This window comes from Pseudozyma flocculosa, assembly GCF_000417875.1.
Source record: "Pseudozyma flocculosa PF-1 unplaced genomic scaffold scaffold00007, whole genome shotgun sequence".
Lineage (NCBI taxonomy): Eukaryota > Fungi > Basidiomycota > Ustilaginomycetes > Ustilaginales > Ustilaginaceae > Pseudozyma > Pseudozyma flocculosa.
Window position 1 is genome coordinate 708,083 of NW_006920875.1, and position 21,552 is coordinate 729,634.

The 21,552-nt window shown below is 66.7% G+C and overlaps 6 protein-coding genes across 6 annotated transcripts in view; all 6 read left to right on the forward strand.

Moving 5' to 3' along the window:
- The window catches only part of PFL1_02638 (uncharacterized protein), a gene marked incomplete at both ends in the record, with an annotated part of 5,160 nt that extends 1,993 nt beyond the window's left edge, over positions 1-3,167 (forward strand). Inside the window, 3 exons of the mRNA XM_007880153.1 lie at positions 64-1,089; positions 1,168-1,367; positions 1,497-3,167. Coding sequence (XP_007878344.1) covers positions 64-1,089; positions 1,168-1,367; positions 1,497-3,167 — 2,897 coding nt within the window. The remainder of the gene's footprint in view (positions 1-63; positions 1,090-1,167; positions 1,368-1,496) is intronic.
- A 631-nt stretch (positions 3,168-3,798) lies between these two features.
- Positions 3,799-5,038, forward strand: PFL1_02639 (uncharacterized protein; the record flags this gene model as incomplete). The annotated part of the gene is made up of 2 exons (XM_007880154.1): positions 3,799-4,383; positions 4,520-5,038. 2 exons carry the CDS (start codon positions 3,799-3,801, stop codon positions 5,036-5,038), a joined length of 1,104 nt encoding a protein of 367 aa, XP_007878345.1.
- A 1,151-nt stretch (positions 5,039-6,189) lies between these two features.
- PFL1_02640 (uncharacterized protein) lies at positions 6,190-7,906 on the forward strand (the record flags this gene model as incomplete). The annotated part of the gene is made up of 2 exons (XM_007880155.1): positions 6,190-7,178; positions 7,312-7,906. 2 exons carry the CDS (start codon positions 6,190-6,192, stop codon positions 7,904-7,906), a joined length of 1,584 nt encoding a protein of 527 aa, XP_007878346.1.
- A 1,040-nt stretch (positions 7,907-8,946) lies between these two features.
- PFL1_02641 (uncharacterized protein) lies at positions 8,947-12,366 on the forward strand (the record flags this gene model as incomplete). The annotated part of the gene is made up of 1 exon (XM_007880156.1): positions 8,947-12,366. The coding sequence occupies one exon, from the start codon at positions 8,947-8,949 to the stop codon at positions 12,364-12,366; it is 3,420 nt and encodes a 1,139-aa protein (XP_007878347.1).
- Positions 12,367-14,430: 2,064 nt separating this feature from the next.
- PFL1_02643 (uncharacterized protein) lies at positions 14,431-16,262 on the forward strand (the record flags this gene model as incomplete). Its single annotated transcript, XM_007880157.1, has 2 exons — positions 14,431-15,736; positions 15,880-16,262. 2 exons carry the CDS (start codon positions 14,431-14,433, stop codon positions 16,260-16,262), a joined length of 1,689 nt encoding a protein of 562 aa, XP_007878348.1.
- Positions 16,263-18,856: 2,594 nt separating this feature from the next.
- PFL1_02644 (uncharacterized protein) lies at positions 18,857-20,891 on the forward strand (the record flags this gene model as incomplete). The annotated part of the gene is made up of 2 exons (XM_007880158.1): positions 18,857-20,144; positions 20,287-20,891. 2 exons carry the CDS (start codon positions 18,857-18,859, stop codon positions 20,889-20,891), a joined length of 1,893 nt encoding a protein of 630 aa, XP_007878349.1.
- Between the last annotated feature and the right edge of the window lie 661 nt (positions 20,892-21,552).

The following is a 21,552-nucleotide window of genomic DNA, read 5'->3' on the forward strand; positions in this document are numbered from 1 at the left end:
GCGGCCATGGCGGCGGTGGGCCCGGCGGGGCCAACGCGGCCACGGGCCGGTCTGGTGGCGGAGGCGGCGAGACTGCCAGCTTTGGCCGCGGCATGAGCTCCGACGGCTTCCTCATGTCTGGCAGCGAGGCCGAGCCGCCGAATGCGCTCGAGGACCTGGCCTACTTTGCCAGCCTGCAGGCCGAGATCCCGAGCCGCGTCACGTTCCACGTCGACCCCGTGGCGCACCACCGGCTGCTCGTCTTTCTCAGCTCGGTCAGCGAGCTGCCCAACTCGCCGCTCTTCACGCCCTCGGCGCTGCGCTGCTACATCTACCTCTTCTTCGCCAAGTTCAACCGCCTCTACCCGCTGCTCCACGAGCCGACGTTCGCCGCCAGCACCACCGATCCGATGCTGCTGAGCGCCGTGGTGGTCATCGGCGCCCACTTTGCCGCGCTGCCGGCGCACGAGCTGGCGGTCCGGATCGCCCAAAAGATCTGGGGCGCCATCGTCAGCCTCGAAGACTTCCGGCCGGCGCGCGCCACGCTGCCGATGCTGCAGGCCATGGTGCTCACCGAGTGCTTTGGCAAGATGATGAGCTCGCGCCCGCAGCACGAGATGTCGCACCTCTTCCACAACTTCATCATCACCCTGGCCCGCCGCAACGCCGTCTTCAACCCCAGCGCCTCGGCGACGTCGGCCCAGCCGACGGGCTCGAGCTACGAGGAGACCGACGAGTTCTGGCGCGGCTGGGCGCGCGAGGAGGAAAAGAAGCGGATCGCGCTGTTCGCCTTCATGCTCGACGCCCAGCACGCCACCACGTTCCGCCACATCCCGGCGCTCAGCGCGTTCCAGATCCAGCTCAACCTGCCCTGCAGCGACGACGAGTGGAGCAAGGCGTCGCCGGACGCGTGGAAGCAGCACCGCCGGCGCACAAATTACAAGGCGCCCACGCCGTTCATCCCGGCGCTCAAGGCGTGCCTCAGTCCGGGCAAGACGCCCCACGAGCTCGACGCCTTCCCGCGCTTTGTGCTGCTCCACGGCCTGATGAGCATCGCCTATGATCTGCACTGGAAGCAGAACATCCTCCTCGGCGCCGAAAACAGCGCAGGCTCGTCGACCGCGGCAGCCGGCGCCGGCGGCGGCGGCAAGGGCAATGCTGGCGGTGACGGAAGCGGCGGCAACGGAGGCGGAGTCGGCGGCAGCGGCATCGGCATCGGCAACTGGAAGGACCGGCTGTCGGCCGCCTACTCGTCGCTCCAGGCCCGTATGGACATTGCCTACATCAAGGCCGAGGACGACTCAAACGCGCGCCTCATCCACCGCGCCACGCCTAGCCTCGTCTCGGCGGCTCAGGTGACGCTTTTTGCCGACACGATCGACATCCAGGTTAGTCGCGAGCCGGCCTTCCCCTCTATTATCTCGCACCCTCCTGAGCTGCTCGCTGACCTTGTGCGACCGTCGCTCTCTCTCTCTCTCTCTCTCTCCCTTGGCCCTGCCCGTACGACCCTGCGGCAGATCTACGCTGGTCTACCCTCGGTGCTTGGCCGCTTCATCGATCGCGCCACGTTCAACGCCTCGCGGCGCTCGGTCAAGGAGTGGGCCAAGACTTCGGACGGCGCGACGGCCGTGTGGCATGCCGTCAACTTCCTGCGCACCTCGCTCCTCGGCAGCGGCACCGAGGCCTTTGGCACCATCCAGCCCTGGCGGCCGTCGCAGGGCTTTGCCGAGTCCGACGTGCGCGACCGCAACGGCAACGGCGCTGGCGGCGACGACGACGATGCCTACTCGATTGGCGGCCGCCGTGACAGCTCTCCTGGCCTTGGAGGCGGAGCAGGCGGCGGCGTCGGTGGCAAGAGGAGCCCCGATCGGGAGACGGGCCTCGACGAGGTGCTGCACCACCGCTGGTGCCAGTACCTGTGCGCGCTCGTCATCTGGGCGTATGGGCACGCGCTGGCCACGCCGCGCGGATCGCAGCCCGCCACGGCATCGAGCACGCGGCGGCCCTCGACGTCGATACCGCGCGTCAACAACGTGCCCGACGCCCCCTTCCCGCTGCAGGGCCCCTACGTGCGGCGCAATGCCGCCGCCGCGGCGGGCCAGACGAACGCGCCGCCGCTCAAGCCCGAGGCGGTCGACTTCCTGGAGCGGATGAGCACCAAGTCGCCCGAAGGGATCGCGGCCGTCGACTGCAAGTGCTATACCAAGTCGGTGCTGGAGCTCGTCGAAAAGGAGCTGCGCGGCTCGCGCTGGGAGCTGGGCCGCGAGGCGTCGGGCGTGCTGCGCAAGCTCATCTCGAATCATGCGCTGCCCGAATGGGACCGCAGCGACGTTGGCGGCACGGGCAACAGCAGCAGCAGCAGCCACCGGCACCACCCGCATGCCGGTCAGAGCAGCAACAGCAACGGCGGGAGCGGGGGTGGCGGCGGCGGCGGCAGCGGTGGCAGTGGCGGTGGCCCGGGCGGAAGCGGAGGCGGCAACAGTGATGGCTTCAAGCGGCCACCGGCTGCCAACGGCGGTGGCGGTCCCGGCGACGATAGCGCACGCGGCAACAGCAGCATCGCCACCAACGCCAAGTCGAGCCAGGTCGAGGCGGAGCCTGCCTCGTCGGCGGCGTCGCGGCATCGTGGCACGGACCCTGGGCTTGGGCATCGCAGTGCTCCAGCGAACAAGCCAAGCAGAGACGGGGTCGCTGCCATAGACGATGGCGGTCATGCGGACCGCCAGGTGCCTGGCGGCGATGGTAACGCCGGGACGAGGAATGATTCGCTCAAGCGCGAGTTGGAGATCGACGCCGATGGCAGCGGCAGCGGTGGCGGAGGCGTCGGGTCCCGACCTCCGCCGGCGCGGCGGATGCGCTCATCGCCGGGGCCAGCGAAGGACCGAGCCATGTCGTCGAGCAGCACCGAGGCTGCGTCGACGCATCATCAACACCATCACCATCAACATTCCCACCACAAAGACGGCAACAGCGGCCGTCTGCATGGCGAGCGGCGTGAGGACGAGACGCGGGCCGCGCAGCAGCAGCAGCCGAGGGACGGCAGCAACGCTCCCGCTCCCTACGCAACGGCTTCGAGCGGGCCCTCTGCCAACCCCCGCGGCGGCGGCGGCGGCGGCGGCGGGGACCGTGCGATCGGCAGCTCTGCCGGCGGCATGGGCTCGTCCAAGGCGGCCGCGCTGACGGCCTGAGGCGTGGAAAAAGAGGCCTGCCTGGGCCGAGCAGTCGACCTAGATCTCGATCTCGTTCCGCACCCATCTCTTTTGTTTTTGTATCCCCAGAGCGTCGACCCCGTTCCTTGTTTGCAAGAGTAGCATACCAGTGCAATCTTCGCCACCCGCCTGTCTGGCCGGCTGGTGAGGGTGCGAGGGTGGTCAGCGAGGTCAGGGCGGTCGCCGTTGTCGAGGAGGGGGGGTGCGGCGTGACGAGCGGGACGGGGCGACGGTGCTGTTTGCCAGACGATCGGGCTGCGACCGGGCCCGATTGACTAAAATCCCCGCCCACCAGCTGCGAGTCACTTGCCAGCCAGCCGGCCTGAGCTCAAAAAAGGTGGGCGGCGAGCGGGCGGGCGGCCAACCAACCCTCTGACGCCGGCCAGCCGACCAGACGACGCCGGGGGTACCTTTCTTCCCACGCAACGCTTCGCCCATCGTTGTCGAGCTTCCTCCACCCTACCTCGTCTCTGCCCTCCGCCCAGTCTTCATCCTCCGCCCGCCTCCAGCATACACGGCTCGCACGCAGCATAGAGCATTGAGCGCCCGTGCTTGACCTCCTCTCTGACCCACGGACCACCCTTCGCCCACGCCCGCCCTTGCTCGCACCATGGCTGCCACCACGAGCCAGGCCTCGCTCTCGTCGACGGAGCGGTTCGAGCTCATCACGCGCGACCTCGCCGAGGTGCTCGGGCAGGACATTATCAAGTCCGTCCTCGACAAGGGCGAGCGTCCGCTGCGCCTCTACTGGGGCACGGCGCCCACGGGCCGCCCGCACATTGGCTACCTCGTGCCCCTGACCAAGATCGCCGACTTCCTCCGCGCCGGCGTCGAGGTCAAGGTGCTCCTCGCCGACATCCACGCCTTCCTCGACAACCTCAAGGCACCCATCGAGCTCGTCCGCCACCGCGTAAACTACTACAAGGCCGTCCTCACTGCCGTCTTCCGCTCCATCGGCGTGCCCACCGACCGCCTCGTCTTTGTCGTCGGATCCAGCTACCAGCTCACCGAGGCCTACAACATGGACAACTACCGCCTCTGCGCCTCGGTCACCGAGCACGACGCCAAAAAGGCAGGCGCAGAGGTCGTCAAGCAGGTCTCGAGCCCGCTCCTCAGCGGCCTCCTCTACCCGGGCCTCCAGGCGCTCGACGAGCAGTACCTCGACGTCGACGTCCAGTTTGGCGGCGTGGACCAGGTGCGTGTGATGCCGACCGGGTCTGGCGGACCAGCCCCCACCCCCAATGTTCTCTCTTCCCGTTACATGCTGCTGACCGACCTGCCACGATCCTTGCTGCCTGTCGTACCGGCCCCTTACCGTCCATCCCGAACAGCGCAAGATCTTCACGTTTGCCGAGCTGTACCTGCCGCGGCTGGGCTACGCCAAGCGCGCGCACCTGATGAACGCCATGGTGCCCGGCCTCAAGGGTTCCAAGATGTCGTCGTCCGACGCCGGGTCCAAGATTGACTTCCTCGACAGCCCAAAGGAGGTGACCAAGAAGATCAACGACGCCGTGTGCGCCGAGGGCGTCGTCGAGGACAACGGCGTGCTGGCCTTTGTCCGCGCCGTCCTCTTCCCCATTGCCCGCCTTCGCGCCGAGTCGGGAGCGGCGGCGACCGCAGCTTCGACGCCCGACAGCGGCCTGTCGCGCAACTTTGTCGCCGACGACGCGCCCGCCGGCACCCTGTTCAGCGTCGTGCGCCCGGAAAAGTACGGCGGCTCGCTGCACTTTGCGCGCTACGAGGACCTCGAGGCCGACTTTAGCGCCAAGCGCCTCCACCCGGCCGACCTGAAAAAAGGCCGTGGCCGAGGCCATCAATGCGCTCCTCGAGCCCGTGCAGAAGCTGTTTGAGAGCAGCGAAGAGTTCCAGAAGGTCAAGGACGCCGCCTACCCGGAGGAGGTCGTGGTCAAGAAGAAGAAGGAGAAGAAGAGTGAGTGCGCCGATGCAGCCCGGCACGATGGAGACGAGGATACCTTGCTGACCAGCGGCGACGACGACCTTCCTTCCCCTCCTCTGTTCGACACGCGCTTCGACGCCGCCCAGTCAACCCGCGCTTCGCCCACCTGTACACGAAGGAGGAGGGCGGCACCGCCGAGTCCAAGGAGGCTGCGCTCGCCGCCCAGGCCGAGGCGCAGGCGGCCAAGGCTCAGTCCAAGGGTGCGGGCGCGGGCGCGGGCAAGCAGCAGCAGCAGCAGCAGCAGCAAAAGGGAGGGCAGAAGCCCGCCGACGCACCGGCCGACACCAAGGCACCACCAAGCGACCAGGCCAACGAGACGTTTGTCGAGGCCACCAAGCTCGGCGTCGACCAGATGTCGCTCCAGTGATGATGGCGCTTGCGCCGAGTCGTAGAGCGGCCAATGCTGATGCCTGCCAAGGGCAGTTTACGCAGAATGGCCGGTGGTCGTGGTCGTAGTCGTGTGCGTGTGCGTGAAGGCGTTGGCTGCTCCACTCGAAGGGGGCCTGGCCTGGCGAAGGGGCCGCGGCTGTGGTCGGCTCCGGCTGAGCAGGCCTTCCCTCTTTTCGCCGAATCGGGGCGATGTCGCCGATGGAAGCGTGGCTTGGCTTGTGCGTCCCGTCATGATGGCTCGGCCAAAGTGGAGGATGAGTGATGGATGGGCTTGCGCTGCGCTGCGTCGAGCTTTGCGTGTCTTGGCTTTGGCTCCGGCCACCATACATCGCATCATCGCCGCACCGTCATCGTCCTGCCTGGGTCGCTGCGGCCACCTCCCGCGCTGCGCTGCTGGCCTCCATCAGTCATGGCGGCAGGTCTCACAGCGACGACGAGCGCGGTCGACGTGGCCCCAACGGCCCCCTTCCTCCCTCCTTCTCTCGCCTCCACCACCACCACCGCCACCACCGCCACCGCCATCACTGCCACCACCATCATCCTCCCGCGGTAGTCGCAGCAAGCTGGCATATCCCACCCTCTCTCTCTATCTCGCTCTCGAAGCAGGACAGGCCTGAACGTCGACAGCAACGCATCCACCGACTCGCTCTCGCGATGACGCAGCCGATGCTGTTCCCCGTCCACTCGACGGTGCAAAACATGCCCTTTGGGCCCAAGGGGGCCGACTCGTTGGCGGGCCAGCTGTGGGACAAGGGCGGACACGCGCAGGCGCAGGGCAAGAAGCTCGACGCCGACACGCCCTACGCCGAGCTGTGGATGGGCGCGACGCACGAAAAGGGACCCTCGACGGTGGCTCTGCCCGGCTCGCCCCTCGACGGCAAGCCGCTGGCCGACGTGCTGCTCCACGACCCGGACCGCACCGTCTCGTCCAAGCTGCTCGAGTCGCACGCCTACCTCCGCCAGGCCGTGCACGGCGGCATGCCCTTCATCTTCAAGGTTCTCTCGGCAGGCCAGGCGCTGCCGCTCCAGGCGCACCCGGACCTCGAGCTGGCGCGCAAGCTCAAGAGCCAGACGACCATCGAGAGCGACGAGCACACCACCTTTGACGGTCACCACAAGCCCGAAATCGCCCTGGCCGTGACGCCGTTCCGCGGCTTTGTCGGCCTCGCCGCCCCGCCCCAGATCCGTGCCAGGCTGCGGCGCGTCCCTGCCGTGGCCGAGCTGCTGCACGACTCGAACCTCTCGGACAAGCACCTCTCCCAAGTGCTGCCCAAGCTCGAGCACGCCGACCTCTACCGCCTGATCGTCGACGACGACACCGAGCAGAGCCAGCACCCGAGCGACCCGGACCGCCAGGGGACATGGGCGCACAAGCTCCGCGCCGCCGTCGTCCGCATCCTGTGCGCCGACAAGCAGCTCGTCAAGAAGGCCATTGAGGACATTCTCTCCGGCCAGCAGCAAAAGATCGGTGGAGACATCGGCGACGACAACGACGAGACCGTCGACCTCATCAGGGAGCTCAATGGCCAATTCCCTGGCGATGTGGGCTGCCTGATCGCGCCCGTCTTTATGAACCTGGCCAAGCTTCAGCCGGGAGAGTGCATCTTTGCGCCCGCCGACACCATCCACGCCTGGCTGAGCGGGTGAGTGTGGCCGGCCGATCGCCCTTTGGATCCCGTGTGACGCCGCGCACCAGCCAGCTGACCCATCCCTCGCTCCTTTGGTCACAACCGACCAAAACCGGCCGGCCTCTCTTTCTCTTCTTGTCCCCGCCAGCGACATCATCGAGTGCATGCCGTCGAGCGTCAACGTCGTCAACTCGGCGTTTGGGCCGGAGCCGTCCAAGGAGACGGTGTCGCTGTTTGCCCAGATGTTGAGCTACGAGTCCAAGTCGCTCGACGCGTACATGCTGCGACCGCGCAAGGTCGAATCGGCCACGCGGGCGGGGGCCGGCGGCGGCGGCGGCGGAGGCCAAGCGACCTCGGTGCACCGATACGACGTGCCGTTTGACGAGTTCAACGTATTGCGCGTCCAGATTGCGCCGCCGTCGCCCTCTTCCTCGTCGTCGTCGTCCGAAGCCAAGGTGGAGCTGTTTACGGGCGAATCGGACGACAACCAGGTGCTCGAGGGCGTGGCGGTGCTGAGCTGCGTCAGAGGACGAGGCAAGGTCACTGGCTTCTCCACGGCAGGCGGCGGCGGCGGCAGCAGCAGCAGCGACGAGAAGGTCGAGTCCGACATCGACGAGGGCAAGGTGTTTGTCGTCGCATCGGGCACGCGCGTGCGCATCCAGCCGGTCCAGGACCAGAGCGAGGGCCAGAGCGAGAAGCTCGAATGCTACGTGGCCTACTGGTCGGCAGGCGACAAGAAGTAGGCTAGGTGGCAGCCTGCGGTGCCGGTCTCGGTCCTGTAGCACGCAGCGGCTGCGGCTGTGGCGATACGATGATGATACGGCCGTCGGTCGGTCGGTCGGTCGTTCGGTGCAATCCAAAACGCCGGGAGCCGCACCCGCCCGCCCGCTCGCCCGTCGTCGGATGAAATTTGAAATTTGCCGGACAGGCTCGAAAACGCCTGCCAAGCCCTCGGAACCAAAAACGTGGGGCCAGCCATGCAGCAGGCGGCAGGCGGGTCGGGCCAAAGCCGCGCACCGGCGTCTTGGAACAGGCGGCAGGCCCAGCTGGGCTAGGCAAGCAGGCCAGGCCAGGCAGGTGGAGGAAGTCGCAGGGGGCCAGGCAGGCGGGCGCGTCTGGGCTGGTCGGGTCGGGCCGCGAGCGAGGGTTTTTTGCCAAGCCTCTTGGCGGGCCATCCTTCCGTCCTTCGCTCGTCTCGGCCTCACGCCGTACCATCACGAAACGGCCGTCGATCCATCTATCTCCTCGCTCCCCTCGAATCTCGCTGAACCGTTTGTCCATGTGGTCCCAAGACGCCTTGCTTGTCTTCGGGCCGCTCTGCGCCAATCGGATGATGCCGTCACCGTCCTGCGCCCTCGCTCTCGCTCTCGGATGGCATTGGGCCGAAGCCCTGGTGGCGAGCAAGCCGGCTCTTCTCTTTCTTGACGGGTCGCCCGACCAACCGCTTAAGAAGCCAGCTTGCCTGTCGACGATCTCCTTCGGCCCCCCTCTTCACTACCACAACAACACCGCTACCGTCGCCCCCCCTTGTCATACGGTAGAATCCCAGCACCACGGCCACTTGCCTCGCATCGCCTGCTCACAACTCCACTCGCCTCCATCAACTTATCGAGCGCAGCTGCTGCCGCTCGACTGCTGTCCTTCTATGCTGAAGTCTGCCACCGCAACCCTGCCCTTCCCCGCCCTCGTCGCCCTGTACTGCGAGAGCACCTCGCTCAAGATCGAAAGGTAGACGGCCACCTCCTCGCCTCGCCTCGCCTCGCCTCTCCTCACTTTACCAGCCATGACTGCTGCCACCGCCGCTGCGGCCGACGCTGCCGCTACCGCCCGCGCCGCCCAAGATGGGCCCCTGCCGGCCCCGGCCCACACCCTCGACGCCCAGCGCATCGTCGAGGCCTTTGAGACCGACATCGATGGCGGCCTCACCCATGACCAGGTGCGCGCCAACCTCGAGCGCTACGGCCCCAACCGGCTCAAGGAGGTGCCCCCGCCCTCGTTCCTCGCCATCCTCGTCCGCAACACGCTCAACGCAATGACCATCGTCCTCATCGCCGCAATGGCCGTCAGCTTCGGCACCCAGGACTTCATCTCGGGCGGCGTCATCGCCGCCCTCGTCGTCATCAACGTCGCCGTCGGCACCGTCAACGAGTACCTGGCCGAGCGCACCGTGGCCGCCCTCGAGGCCATCGGATCCCCCTCGGCCAACGTCGTCCGCCGCGCATCGCCCGGATCCGCGCCCGAGATCGCCACCATCAAGACCGAGGACGTCGTCCCCGGCGATGTCCTCATTGTCAAGATCGGCGACATTGTCCCAGCCGACTGCCGCATCCTCGGCGGCGGCCACCTCGCCGGCCTCGAGTGCGACGAGGCGCTCCTCACCGGCGAGTCGCTCCCTTCGGTCAAGACCGAGGAGCCCATCCCGGACCCCGTCTGCCCCGTCGGCGACCGCACCTGCCTCATCTACTCGGGCTCCCAGGCCGTCAAGGGCCGCGCCCGCGTCGTCTGCGTCGCGACGGGCATGCAGACCGAGCTGGGCAAGATCAGCGAAGCCATGAATCGCAAGGAAAACCTCAACAAGTCGGGCTGGGCCGCGCGCCGACACCGCATCAACGCCTTCCTCGGCCTGGCCGACACGACGCCGCTGCAGATCAAGCTCAACAAGCTGGCCTACGTCATCCTCGGCCTTGCCTGCGTCGTCGCCGTCATCGTCGTCGCGTCCACCGGCTTCCGCGACGTGCCCCTCACCATCGCCACCTACGCCGTCGCCGCCGCCGTCTCGCTGCTCCCCGCCAGCCTGCCCGCCGTCATCGCCCTCTCGCTCGCCACCGCCAGCCGCAAGCTGGCCGAGAGCAACGCCCTGGTCCGCCGCATGGACGCCATCGAGACGCTCGCCGCTGTCACCGACGTCTGCTCTGACAAGACCGGCACCATCACCCTCGGCAAGATGGTCACCCGCCGCATCTGGGTGCCCGCCCGCCTGGGAGGCGCTCATGGCGGCGCCGAAGATGAGGCGCAGGAAAAGGCGGCACCGGAGCAGCCCGATGCCGACGTCGATGTCGACGTGCACGAGGGGCAGTATTACACCGTCGAGACCGGCTCCGACCCGTTTCAGCCCCGCGGCGAGGTCCGTGCCGGAGGTGCCCCTAAGGGCGATGTCCTGGCCAACGCCCGGGGTCAGGACGAGACCGCGGTGCCCACGCCCGACGGTGAACTGTGCGACCCGGACCACCTGGCTTTGCCCCTCCACCAGCTGACCCTCTGCGCTGCGCTGTGCAGCTCTGCCTCAATCCAGCGCGTCCGCGCCGATGGCGATGGCGACGGTGAGCAGGAAGGCCAGAAGGCGGGCGACAACGAGGAGAAGGGCGATGCTCGCGCTTGGGAGGGCCACGGCGATGCCACCGAGGTCGCATTGCAGGTCTACGCGCACAAGCTCGGCTACGGCAAGCCCCACCTCACCTCTTCCTCCGCTGCGGGTGCGGCCACCGACAACGACGACGACGACGACGACATCATCGCCTCCGCGCGCCCCGGGCAGTACGAGCTGCTGGTTGAGCACGCGTTCGACTCGTCGATCAAGCGCATGTCGATGGCCTACGTCTGCCGCCCTCGCGCCTCGTCGTCGGACGAGGAGCACGTGCTGGTCGTCATGAAGGGCGCCTTTGAGCGCGTCTTTGACCGCTGCACCGATATCCTGCTCGACGACGGCGCCGCTGCCGCCGGCCAGTCGACGACGCGACCCATCACGGCCGACGACGCCGCCGAGATCCAGGCGCACTACGACCGCCTGGCCTCGGACGGCCTGCGCGTGCTGACGCTGTGCGCCAAGCGGCTGCCCGTCGGCGAGGCCGAGCGCGTGCGCGAGCTGCCGCGCGACGAGCTCGAGACGGGCATGGCCTTTCTCGGGCTGGCGGGCATCTACGACCCGCCGCGCACCGAGTCGGCGCTGGCGGTCGAGGACTGCCACCGCGCGTCGATCATCCCGCGCATGCTGACGGGCGACCACGTGGGTACGGCCATCGCCATCGCGCTGCAGGTGGGCATCCTGCGCCCCAACTACGCCAAGACGGCCGTCATGACGGGCCCGCAGTTTGACGCGCTGAGCGACGACGACATCGACCGGCTCGACGCGCTGCCCAACGTCGTGGCGCGCTGCGCTCCCGAGACCAAGGTGCGCATGGTCGAGGCGCTGCACCGCCGCTGCCGCCTGTGCGTCATGACGGGCGACGGCGTCAACGATGCGCCGTCGCTCAAGCGCGCCGACGTCGGCGTCGCCATGGGCAAGAACGGCTCCGACGTGGCCAAGCAGTCGGCCGAGATTGTGCTGTCGGACGACAACTTTGCCACGATTGTCACGGCGGTGCGCAAGGGCCGCGGCATCTTTACCAACCTGGCCGCCTTTATGCTGTACCTGCAGTCGGCCAACATTGGCCAGGTGGCGCTGATGCTCCTCGGGCTGGCGTTCAAGGACGAGAGCGGCGAGAGCACGTTCCCGATCAGCTCGGTGGCCATCCTGTGGATCAACACGCTGTGCGCCGGCCCGCCCGCGCTGGCCCTGGGGCTGGAGCCGACGCCGTCGGACGCCATGGAGAAGCGGCCGTCGGAGTACGCGTCGATCTTTACCTTTTGGTGGATCGTCGACCTGTTCGCCTACGGCATCGTCATGGCCGCCATCGCGCTCCTCAACTTTGTGGCCGTCATGTGGGGCTACTTTGACGGCTACCTCGGCCTCGACTGCAACTCGGGCGTCGACAGCTCGGCGTGCAACCACACGGGGCGGGCGCGCGGCGCCGTCTTCGCGACGTTCCTCATCGTGCTGATGGTGCACGGCTTCGTGTGCAAGCACCCGACGCAGAGCATCTTTGCCATGGACCTGCTCGAGAACCGCGTGCTGCTGTGGTCGGTGGTGCTCATCTCGCTCAGCGTCTTCCCCGTCATCTACATCCCGGTCATCAACGACAAGGTGTTCCTGCTGCTGCCCATCAAGTGGGAGTGGGGCATGGTCGCCGCGAGCACCCTCGTCTTCCTCGTCGTCACCGAGCTCTACAAGCTGGCGAGGCGGATGTGGTGCGGCGGCGACGATGCACGCGCAAAGGTGCGCCGCGAGGGCCTGCCCCTCGACGGCGACGGCGACGAGGCCCTCACCGAGGAGAAGAGGAGGGAGGTGCGTGAAAAGGCCAACGTCGGCGGCGCCTCGCCCGCCTGATGGCGCTGCGTCGGCCGGCCGTCGATGGTGCGACCATTGTCGTTCCCTGGTCCGCTCTCGCATGTCGATCCGCTTCATTCCGCGCGATGCTTGCCGTTGAGGGAACTCAGTCGATCTATCAGTAGACATGCTCTGGAATAGACAGGATACGCACCTCTGCCCCTCGTGGGCTTCTCTCGAACAGGTCGAGGCCCGCTCGAGCGCCTGGACGGAGGTCGTGTTGGCCTGCGGCGACTGCCGTCCCTCCCTGCCTACTTATGGCGGTGTTGCCACCAGAGAGAGGAGGGAACACCAACGTACCAGCCTGCAAACGACGGGCTAGGATGGAAAGGGCCAAGCACAGGAGCTCAGGATGGGGAGCAACAGGCAGCCCTTGGCCTGCAGGGGGCCGAGGGCGGGAAGGAAGGGAGGTGCCTCGTGTCCAAGAGGGCCCAAGACTGGCCTGCCTTTCGAATCGACTCTGACGGTGGATCAAGGTTTCAATTGCCCTCGGCCGGGTTGGTACTGCCTTTCTGCAGCCTCATCATACGCTGCCAATAGAAACGAGGGCCAGGCTAGGTAGGTCGACTCGGCCTTGCCGCTTTGTGCCCTGGCTTGGCAGGCTTGCTTCCCTTCCACCACGACGGCTGCCTCAACAGGCTAGGCTAGGCCAACCAGGCCCCTTTGGATCCCGTCTCTCGGCAGGCATGCACCATTGCGTGGGCATGGCCAGGCGATCCCCTTTATTTCACCGCATTGCGATCGACCGCCAGGTCTGGCCGAGGGACGGACGCTTGGACCGCCCGCAGCCTTCCTTGGACCTGCCCTCTTCGCCTTCCCATCTCCGTCGGCACCGACTTCTTCTGCCACCACCACCACCATGATGCCGTCGAACTCGTCTGGTCGGCTCCAAGCCTCATTGGCCTTGCACTCTGCGCCAACCCGGTCGATCGCACCGGACGACCTTCGGACGTACTGGCAGCATCGATCGACAGGCCGAGCCGTTGCGCCCGCAGCCCTCTGCGTCCGCCGATAGCGCCGCCCAGAGGTCGCGAGCCGGCATCCACATTGCGGTGCCGTTCCGCCGGTCCGACCTGATCAGCTGCCCCGGACGCCGTCGGACGCCGTCGGACGCCTCGCATCAGCTGGCTTCTCTCAGAGGACAGGGACGGGACGCCATCGTTCCCGTGGCCAGCATGCTTCCACGCAGATCCGTGCATGCATCACCGCAGCGAGTTCCGCTCCCCGCCACAATGACGAACAAACTTTGAGAGGAGGCGGAAGCGCAGGTGCTATTCTGGCTCCACTCTTGCGACACCGTCGAAACCACCTCGACTCCGCCTGCTGCTTGTCAGCTCTTTGCGCGTTCTCGGCGACCAGTCAAGCTCAAAGCTGGCGCCTGCGCATCCCGCCGCACCGACGACACTGCTGCGAGCATCCGGTGCCCCTTGTCGGTGGCGTGGGTTAGGGCCGTGCCCAACTCCGCCATGGTCCCTCCGTGTCTCCCGTCAAGAACAGGCAGCTGTCAGCGTCCATGTCTACACGTTCCCCTCGCCCTGCCCTTGCCACCATCGCCTGCTCCGCAGCAGCCAGTTTGATGCCACTTCCAGCTCGGCCATCTTTGTGGACGCTCCAGTCCCGCCGTTCTTAGCGCAGCAGCCTCCTGGGGTCAGGACACCCTCCTCCCCCAGTCAGCCTGCGCCAATGCCCCCGCTATGTCCCCAGGAAGTGGCTCGGAGCTCCTCGACACCACGACTCGACTAGGCTGCGGCTGCGCAGATCAGCACTGGACGCGGGACCTCCCTTGTGTGACGGGCCGTCAGGAGGATTGGTGACAAGCTGGGTCAATGAAGCGCAGCGTCGAAGGCGCTCAGCGAACCTCGGCGCTCCAACCTGCTCCTCCTCGACGCGGCGGCCGCGGCCATCCGCCCTACGCTTCGGTCGCCATCCCCTTTCCCTTCCTTCAAATACCGATGGTCCGGCCTGCTTTCTCGACGCTTTTCGTCCTCAACCACAGCCTCTGCTCCACCTCTTACCATCAGCCCTTCTGCCGTCATCTGCCGTCCTTTGCCACGCTCTGCCGCCATGGTCAAATACCTTCGCCTCGTGGCAGCACTTCTGCCGCTGGTCTCGTTGAGCGCCGCCAGTCCGCTGCCCGATTTCGACCTCGACGCGATCGCGGAGCTGCCCACTCCCACCTCGATCCCGGCCGACATCGCCTTCACCGTCATCGACGCCGCCACTGCTGTCCAGTCGATCCTCGCCACTGCCACGCCGGCAGCTGCCATCAAGAACGATCTCGTGGAAGGCGCGCAGGAGGCGGCAGAAAACTCGGCCGCTCCCACGGTGTCGGTAACGTCGCTGCGGAAGCGTGCCGACCCGAAGACGGTCTACCCGAGCCTTCCCGCCGGCAACTACCTCGACTCTGACCAGTGGCCTGCGGGCAACTTCACTACGGAGACGTTCCAGTCGTTCGCGGCGTATGTCTCTGCCGCCAATGATGCGGCCGTCGATGGCTGGACCAAGACGCAGACCGGCGGCAAAAGCATGCGCGGGGACATGCCTGGCGTGCTGCGCATCAGCACCTACTCGAGCTACGACCCGGCTGCCATGGCGGCCAAATGCAAGAGCATCACCAACTGCATGTCGTTTGGCATGTGGTACGAGCGTACGCCGACCGTGGCGCCCTCGGCGGCCAACCCCAACCCGCAGCCGGCCGTGTGGGTCAAGGTGCTCTTCTACGCCTTCCCGCTCTCCCTGGCCGAGGCCACCGGTGATGGACAGTGGTCGCAGAAGTTCTGGCGCTCGCACACGGGTGCCGCCTTCTTCACCAACAGCGCCTTCACGCCTAGGGCGATGGCCGGCTACAAGCCTCCGATCAGCCTTCCGGGAGCGATCCAGGTCGGCGATGCGCAGGTGGCGGCCAACGGCGGCATCGATCCCGAGCTGACGAGATCGGACCCGATGACGGGCATCCCGGACCCGCTCGTCTGCAAGACGCTGTGCGACAAGTACACGGCCGACAAGTCGTACTTCAACGGCATCAAGAAGAACTGTGCCCAGTTCAACATCATCCTCCTCGCGCTCAACGGCAAGGTGACGGGCTGGCAGTGCCAGTACTACACAAACGTCTTTGACGCCTCGGTCGCGACCAACAGGGGCGGCATGGACTCGAAGGGCAACCGCGTCGACGTGGTCGGCAGCTGGGTGTACGATGCCGACCCGCAGCCCGAGCCCTATGTCAAGGACCCTTCTCACCCGGCGCCTGGGATGCGCGAGTGCGGGCTCAAGAACATTGAGCACCGCGGCAGCTGCTACGAGAAGCAGGATTGGTCCGTGGACATGGACGACGACGCCGACACGGTCGGGATCCGGGTCTACAGCAGCAAGAGTGAGTAGCGTTGATGCGCTGCGAGCCGAGGCAGGGGCAACAGGGCCGCTCGATGGTCGGTGCGGGACTTGGTTGCTGCCGGGAGGATGCTGACGTCTAACCTGCCCTCGCTCGCTCGTCCTTTGAACCGAACCCACCGCCAGGCTACAGCGCCGAGGTCGTCAATGGCTGGAAGGTGTCGACGTCGCACTGGTACTTCCAAGACGACCCGATCACGACGTGCTTTACCTCGCTCTTCTACCCGGCCGGGTCGCTGCCGGGCCTCGAGCAGGACAAGTGGTACATGCTGTGCAACTACGGCACCACCTGGACCGCCCGGGACTTTTCGGCCGACCTCATCTCGGCCACGTTCCAGCAGCGCGCCCAGATCACGGCCTACCGCGACGGCGTCGAAGTGGGCTCGTTTACCACGGAAAAGGCCGACGACGTCCGCTTCCCCGCCGACTGGACCGGCATCACGTCGATCTCGATGTCGGAGAACGACGTCTTTACCGACTTCAAGATGATCCGCCACTATGGCGCGTGATTCCCAGCAAAGCGAAGGAGCGGCGAAGCAGCCCTCTCGATGGGACCTCTCGCTGCCGCAGCTGCGTGGGCCCCGCGGTGCTTCCGCTTCGGGCAGAGACCGGGCGGCTCACCGGTCGGCGTCGTTGTCGCCTTTCGTTCTCTGCTGTCGCTTGGTCTCTCTCGTCCTGTCTGTCTGCCCGTCGTTTGATCGGCGGCCGTACTGCGAGCCGGACCGAGTCGCCCTGCCCGCCGCGGGATCTGGAGCCCTCGCGATGCAATTCAGATCGATCAGACCCATCGCCCTTCGTCGTTCCTGCCGTTTGCGCTCGAGATTGTCACACCTCCGTCCTCTCCTCGCTCCAGTCGACGCTGACAGAGATCGGCGATAGGACGAAACGTCATGCGCAGCGACGGGATTTTGACTAGCTCGGCCGGTGTTGCAACGGCATGATGGACGACCCTGCCATCATGCCATGACAATGGATGACAAGCCCTGCGGAGAGCGGGCGTACCATAGGGCTGAGATCATGTACCGTACCGTACCATACGTGATGTGCCGGCGGTTCAATGTTCGGGGGTCATCGGGATGGGAAGCGGGCTGGCGGACTCAAGCTCGGGCGGGCGGGCAGTTCCGGGCGCTTGGGTCGCATTGTCGTCGGATCCGGGGTCTCGGACCACGAGTGGGCTGCTTGAGCAGGAAGGCTGGCGAGACGACGCCATGGACAGGCTAGGAGTCGGGAGCCAGGCCGAACAAGAGATGTCGTGCGTGGGTCCGGGCAAGGGCCAAGACGGGAGCGAAGGAGGCGGTGCAGTGCGGCGCCCCCGCCTGCTGCGCGGGCAACTCCGCCCACCAGACGCGGGAAGCGGACTCGGTCTCGACTCGTCTCGACTCGACTCGACTCGACTCGACGCCCACCCGCCGGCCGCACGCACACGCACCCACGTCCAACATGGCAGGCCCGACCCGGCTCCAGGCTCGCTTTCGGCCTGCCTGCCTGCAGACACGATTGGGCCCGCGCTGCTGGTATTTCAAATCCCCGGAAAAAAAGGGCAGGCAGGCAGGCAGGCGGGCTGGCCTGCAGGCAAGGGCTGGACGGCGCGGGACTGGGGCCGCTGCACGCGCGGGAACAGACAGACAGACAGCTCGCCCCCCTCTTTCCCCCTTCCCCCTTCCCCCTTCGCTCCCTTGCCGCCCCGCCTCGACTGGCCCACGACCGGGCCCCGCCAACCCACGACCACCACCATCGCGTCTCAACCTCGTTCCCGTCCGTGCAGCCATGACGACCATCGTCGACGGCCTCTCACCTCCCTCCCTCTTCGCTCGCAACTCGTCGCCGTCCAAGGCGCCCGTCAGGATCAGGCCACAAAGACCCGGCCTCGGTCAATCCCTGCACCTGCAAACCGTCGATGCCGGCGGGCCCCCGCCGCCTCCGCCTGGCACCGCCCCGTCCAGCGGTGGTACTGACTCTGCGCTCAGAACCACAATGAAAGCGAGACAATCCGCACCGCATTCTCAATGACGGCACGGTACGGTACATGCATAGAGCACGATCTACCATGCTGCTGCCGGAGCGGGCTTGACCGACCGGCAGCGCGTCCCGCAAGCACAGCGTGGCGTCCAAGAGAAGAGGTGCGCGCCGTCCAGACTGACGGCCGAGCTCCTTTCCGGCCCCGGCGCACCCCCGAGCGGACGACCGACGGGGCGCAAAGCCGACTGGCACGACGCCGGCGCCCAGACTCGACGGCACGCCCAGCCCCATCCCCCGTACGGTCCAGGTCATGCGCCCCCCGTCGGAGCGAGCGGGGTAACACCTCAGCCGTCACTTTGCCGGCCGTGCACTGCGCTCAGCCCCGTCCCTCGACCTGGCGTTGCGCCCGTCGCTCCAAGACTTGCCCCGTCCTGCCCTCGCACCTCTTCCCTCACCTGGCGCGTACCGGTGATTGCAGCCGCAGTCGCACCAGAGCACCGTGGTTCCTGCGTCCAACGTCCTTCCCACCGGCCTCGAGCGCAGTGTGTTGGCGCTCCGATCATCCGGCTGCCCCTGCATGGCACGGGAAGACTCCCCCTCAGCTCCGCGTGTGAACCTCCGTCCTGTCGAACAAGGCGGTCCTTGCAACAGGATCGACCGCCTACATCGGCGTTGCGCTCGCTGTTCCAGTGCACCGGCACCGATACCCACGGACCGATACTTCGCGCTAGGGCAGCACCGCTTCGCGCCCCAGACACGCTCAAAATGCCTGGCATCTCGCTCTCCCCTCGGGCTCCGGTCATGCCAGGGTCGTTCCCGCGTCAAGTGACGGCTACCCTTCAGGGTGTCTCGAAGCGCCCGTGACTCTGGTTCTCGGCATCGAGGGTAGGAAGCGCTCTGAAAACGGCTATCTGCTCGCCGTGCGAAGGGGCCGCAAAGATGGGTGGGCCGTCCTGAGGTCTTGCGTGCCCGGCGCGAGTAACAGCTGTCCGAGACGAGGGACGCTCCACGAACGCTCACCGACGTCGCCCGCCCATAAGTAGGGACGGTCCGAAGAGGGCTCTGACCGGTCCTTTCCTCATCGCTTCCAACCCAGTCCGCCCTTGCCACTCCCTCTACCTCACCCTTATCGACCTCTGCAGCCATGGGCAACTACCTCCGCCTCTTGGCAGTGCTCCTGCCCCTGCTCGCCGTGACGGTGGCCAGCCCGCTGCCCGACTTTGACCTCGATGCCATCGCCGAGCTGCCCACCCCCACCTCGATCCCGGCCGACGTGGCGTACACCGTCATCGACGTCGCCACCGCAGTCCAGTCGGTTCTGGCCACCGCGACCCCCGCTGCCGCCATCAAGGGCGACCTGCTCGAGGGCGCCCAGGAGGCCGAGGAGAATGCCGCCGCCCCCACCGTCTCGGTCACGACGCTCCGCAAGCGTGCCGACCCCAAGACCCTCTACCCGAACCTGCCCGCCGGCAACTACGTCGACACTGCCCAGTGGCCCGCCGGCAACTTTACTCCGGCCGACTTCCAGGGCTTCGCGCCGTACACGTCCGCGGCCAGCGGCGCGTCTGTGCCCGGCTGGACCAAGGCCTACACGGGCCTCAAGAGCGTGCGCGGCAACATGCCCGGCGTGCTGAGGATCAGCACCTACTCGACCTACGACCCGGCCGCCATGGCCGCCAAGTGCAACACCATCGCCAACTGCGCCTCGTTTGCCATGTGGTACGAGAGAACGCCCACCGCCGCCCCCTCGGACGCCGTGCCCAACCCGCAGCCCGCGGTCGCGGTCAAGACGCTCTTCTACAGCTACCCGCTCAACGCCGCCGACGCGACCAACGACGGGCAGTGGCAGAAGAAGTTCTGGCGCACCCAGACCGGCGTCGCCTTCTTCAACAACAATGCCTTTGCGCCCAAGAACGTGCCGGGCTACGCGTCGCCCGTCAGCCTGCCGGGAGCGATCCACCTGCGCGACGCCCAGGTTGCGGCCAACGGAGGCGTCGACCCGCTCATCGCCACCCCTGGCCCGATGTCGGGAATCCCGGACCCTGCCGTCTGCAAGGCGATCTGCGACAAGTACACGGCCGACCCGGCCTACTTCAATGGCATCAAGAAGAACTGCAACGAGTTCAACATCTTCCTCCTCGCGCTCAACGGCCAGGCGACCGGGTGGCAGTGCCAGTACTACACGGGCATCTACGGCGCCGAAATCGCCGACAACACGGGCGGCTACGATGGCAAGGGCAACCACGTCCAGGTGATCGGCAGCTGGACCTACAACGCCAGCCCGCAGCTGACGCCCTACGTCCGCGAGAGGAGCGCCGACTGCGGCCGCAAGAACATCGAGCACCGCGGCAGTTGCACCCAAGTGCAGGACTGGTACGAGTACATGGGCGACGACGCCGACACCGTCGGCTTCTACGACTACGACAACACGGGTGAGTGGCTCGAAGCCCTGGCAACGAGCAGTGCTCCGCCTCGTCGCCTTCCCGAGACGGCGCTGGACTTTCCAGCTGACTGTACCCTCTACGCTCCACTTGAGCCGATTCCATCATTACTGCCTTGCTCCTCTGCTGCCAGACTTTACCGCTCGCACCATCAACGGCTGGCAGATCGCCAACCTAGGCTACAGCGATGCGCTTCACGTCTGCGAAACCTACCCTAGAAACGGCGACGACCTGCGCAACTGGGTGGGCAGCTCGCTGCCCGGACCGCACTTCATGGAGTGCTTCAGTAGCACCACCTGGAATGCGCAGGGCTTTACGGCCGACCTCATCTCGATGACGTTCGTGCGCGACGCCACCATCAATGCCTACCGCAATGGCGTTTTGGTCAGCAGCTTCGACGGCAAGCAGGGCACCAATGTCGCGCTGCCCGCCGACTGGACCGGCATTACGTCGTTTTCCAGTCCGAGTCTGCTCCGATTCACCGACTTCAAGATGGTGCGCCACTACGGCACCGTCCAGACGCGCTCGATTGACTTTGACGCCACCGCCGCCGGGCTCTTGCACGCGCGCGACGACGCGACCAACCGGACCCTCGCCCTCGAAGGCACCGTCTACGAGATCCCTCCCAACTGCCAGATTGGCGCCGCCTCCGTAGGCATTTGCGGCTCGGTCGTGACCGACCCGACGGTCAAGGCCGTCGATGTCTCGACCGGCGACGTCGTCAGCGCCAGCGCCTAGCTTATCGCCTTCGCACTCCGCTCTCGCTGAATCGCGAGCGGGCCCCTGGTCGCTGCTTCCGGTGCAGAGACCGAGAGCGGCCCGCCGATCCGGCTTGCCCATCTGGCCCGGGTGCCCCTGGATCTGGACCTCGAATCCCTCTTCTTCGCATTGCCACGTTCTGTTCCCTCCTTTAGCTATCTTCTTGTCGTCGTCATCGTGTCACAATGTTCCCTTTCTCGGCTCCGTTCCCTTCGAAACGGATCGCATCGTCTTTTTTGTACTTCCCGCTCTCCCCCTTGCGCTGACTGGCGGATAGCTCGCCGCAGTCGTGACTCGCGATCGAGGCAATCCAAATACCCTTGCTTCTTTCCACCTGCGAGCCTATCGACTCACGACGACGAGTAGCGCCGGCGCCGGCCTCTTGTCCTCTGCCCGGACGATCCAAGGCTGCCTGCCCGCTCGCTTTCCGTCTGGCCGACCTGACTGGCGTGGGCTGAGGCGGCGGGAGTGGGGCATCGATGCCTCGCTGGCTAGCTTGCGCCGACGAGGCCGCTGGCGAGACCTGTTCAAGCTGGGCACAGCTAGCCGAACCCAAGCCAGGTCGTCTGCGGGTGCAGAAAGCCAGCCAGCCAGCCGGCAAGGCCGCCGCCAAGCCAGGGCGTCGAGCCGGGGCGAGCCG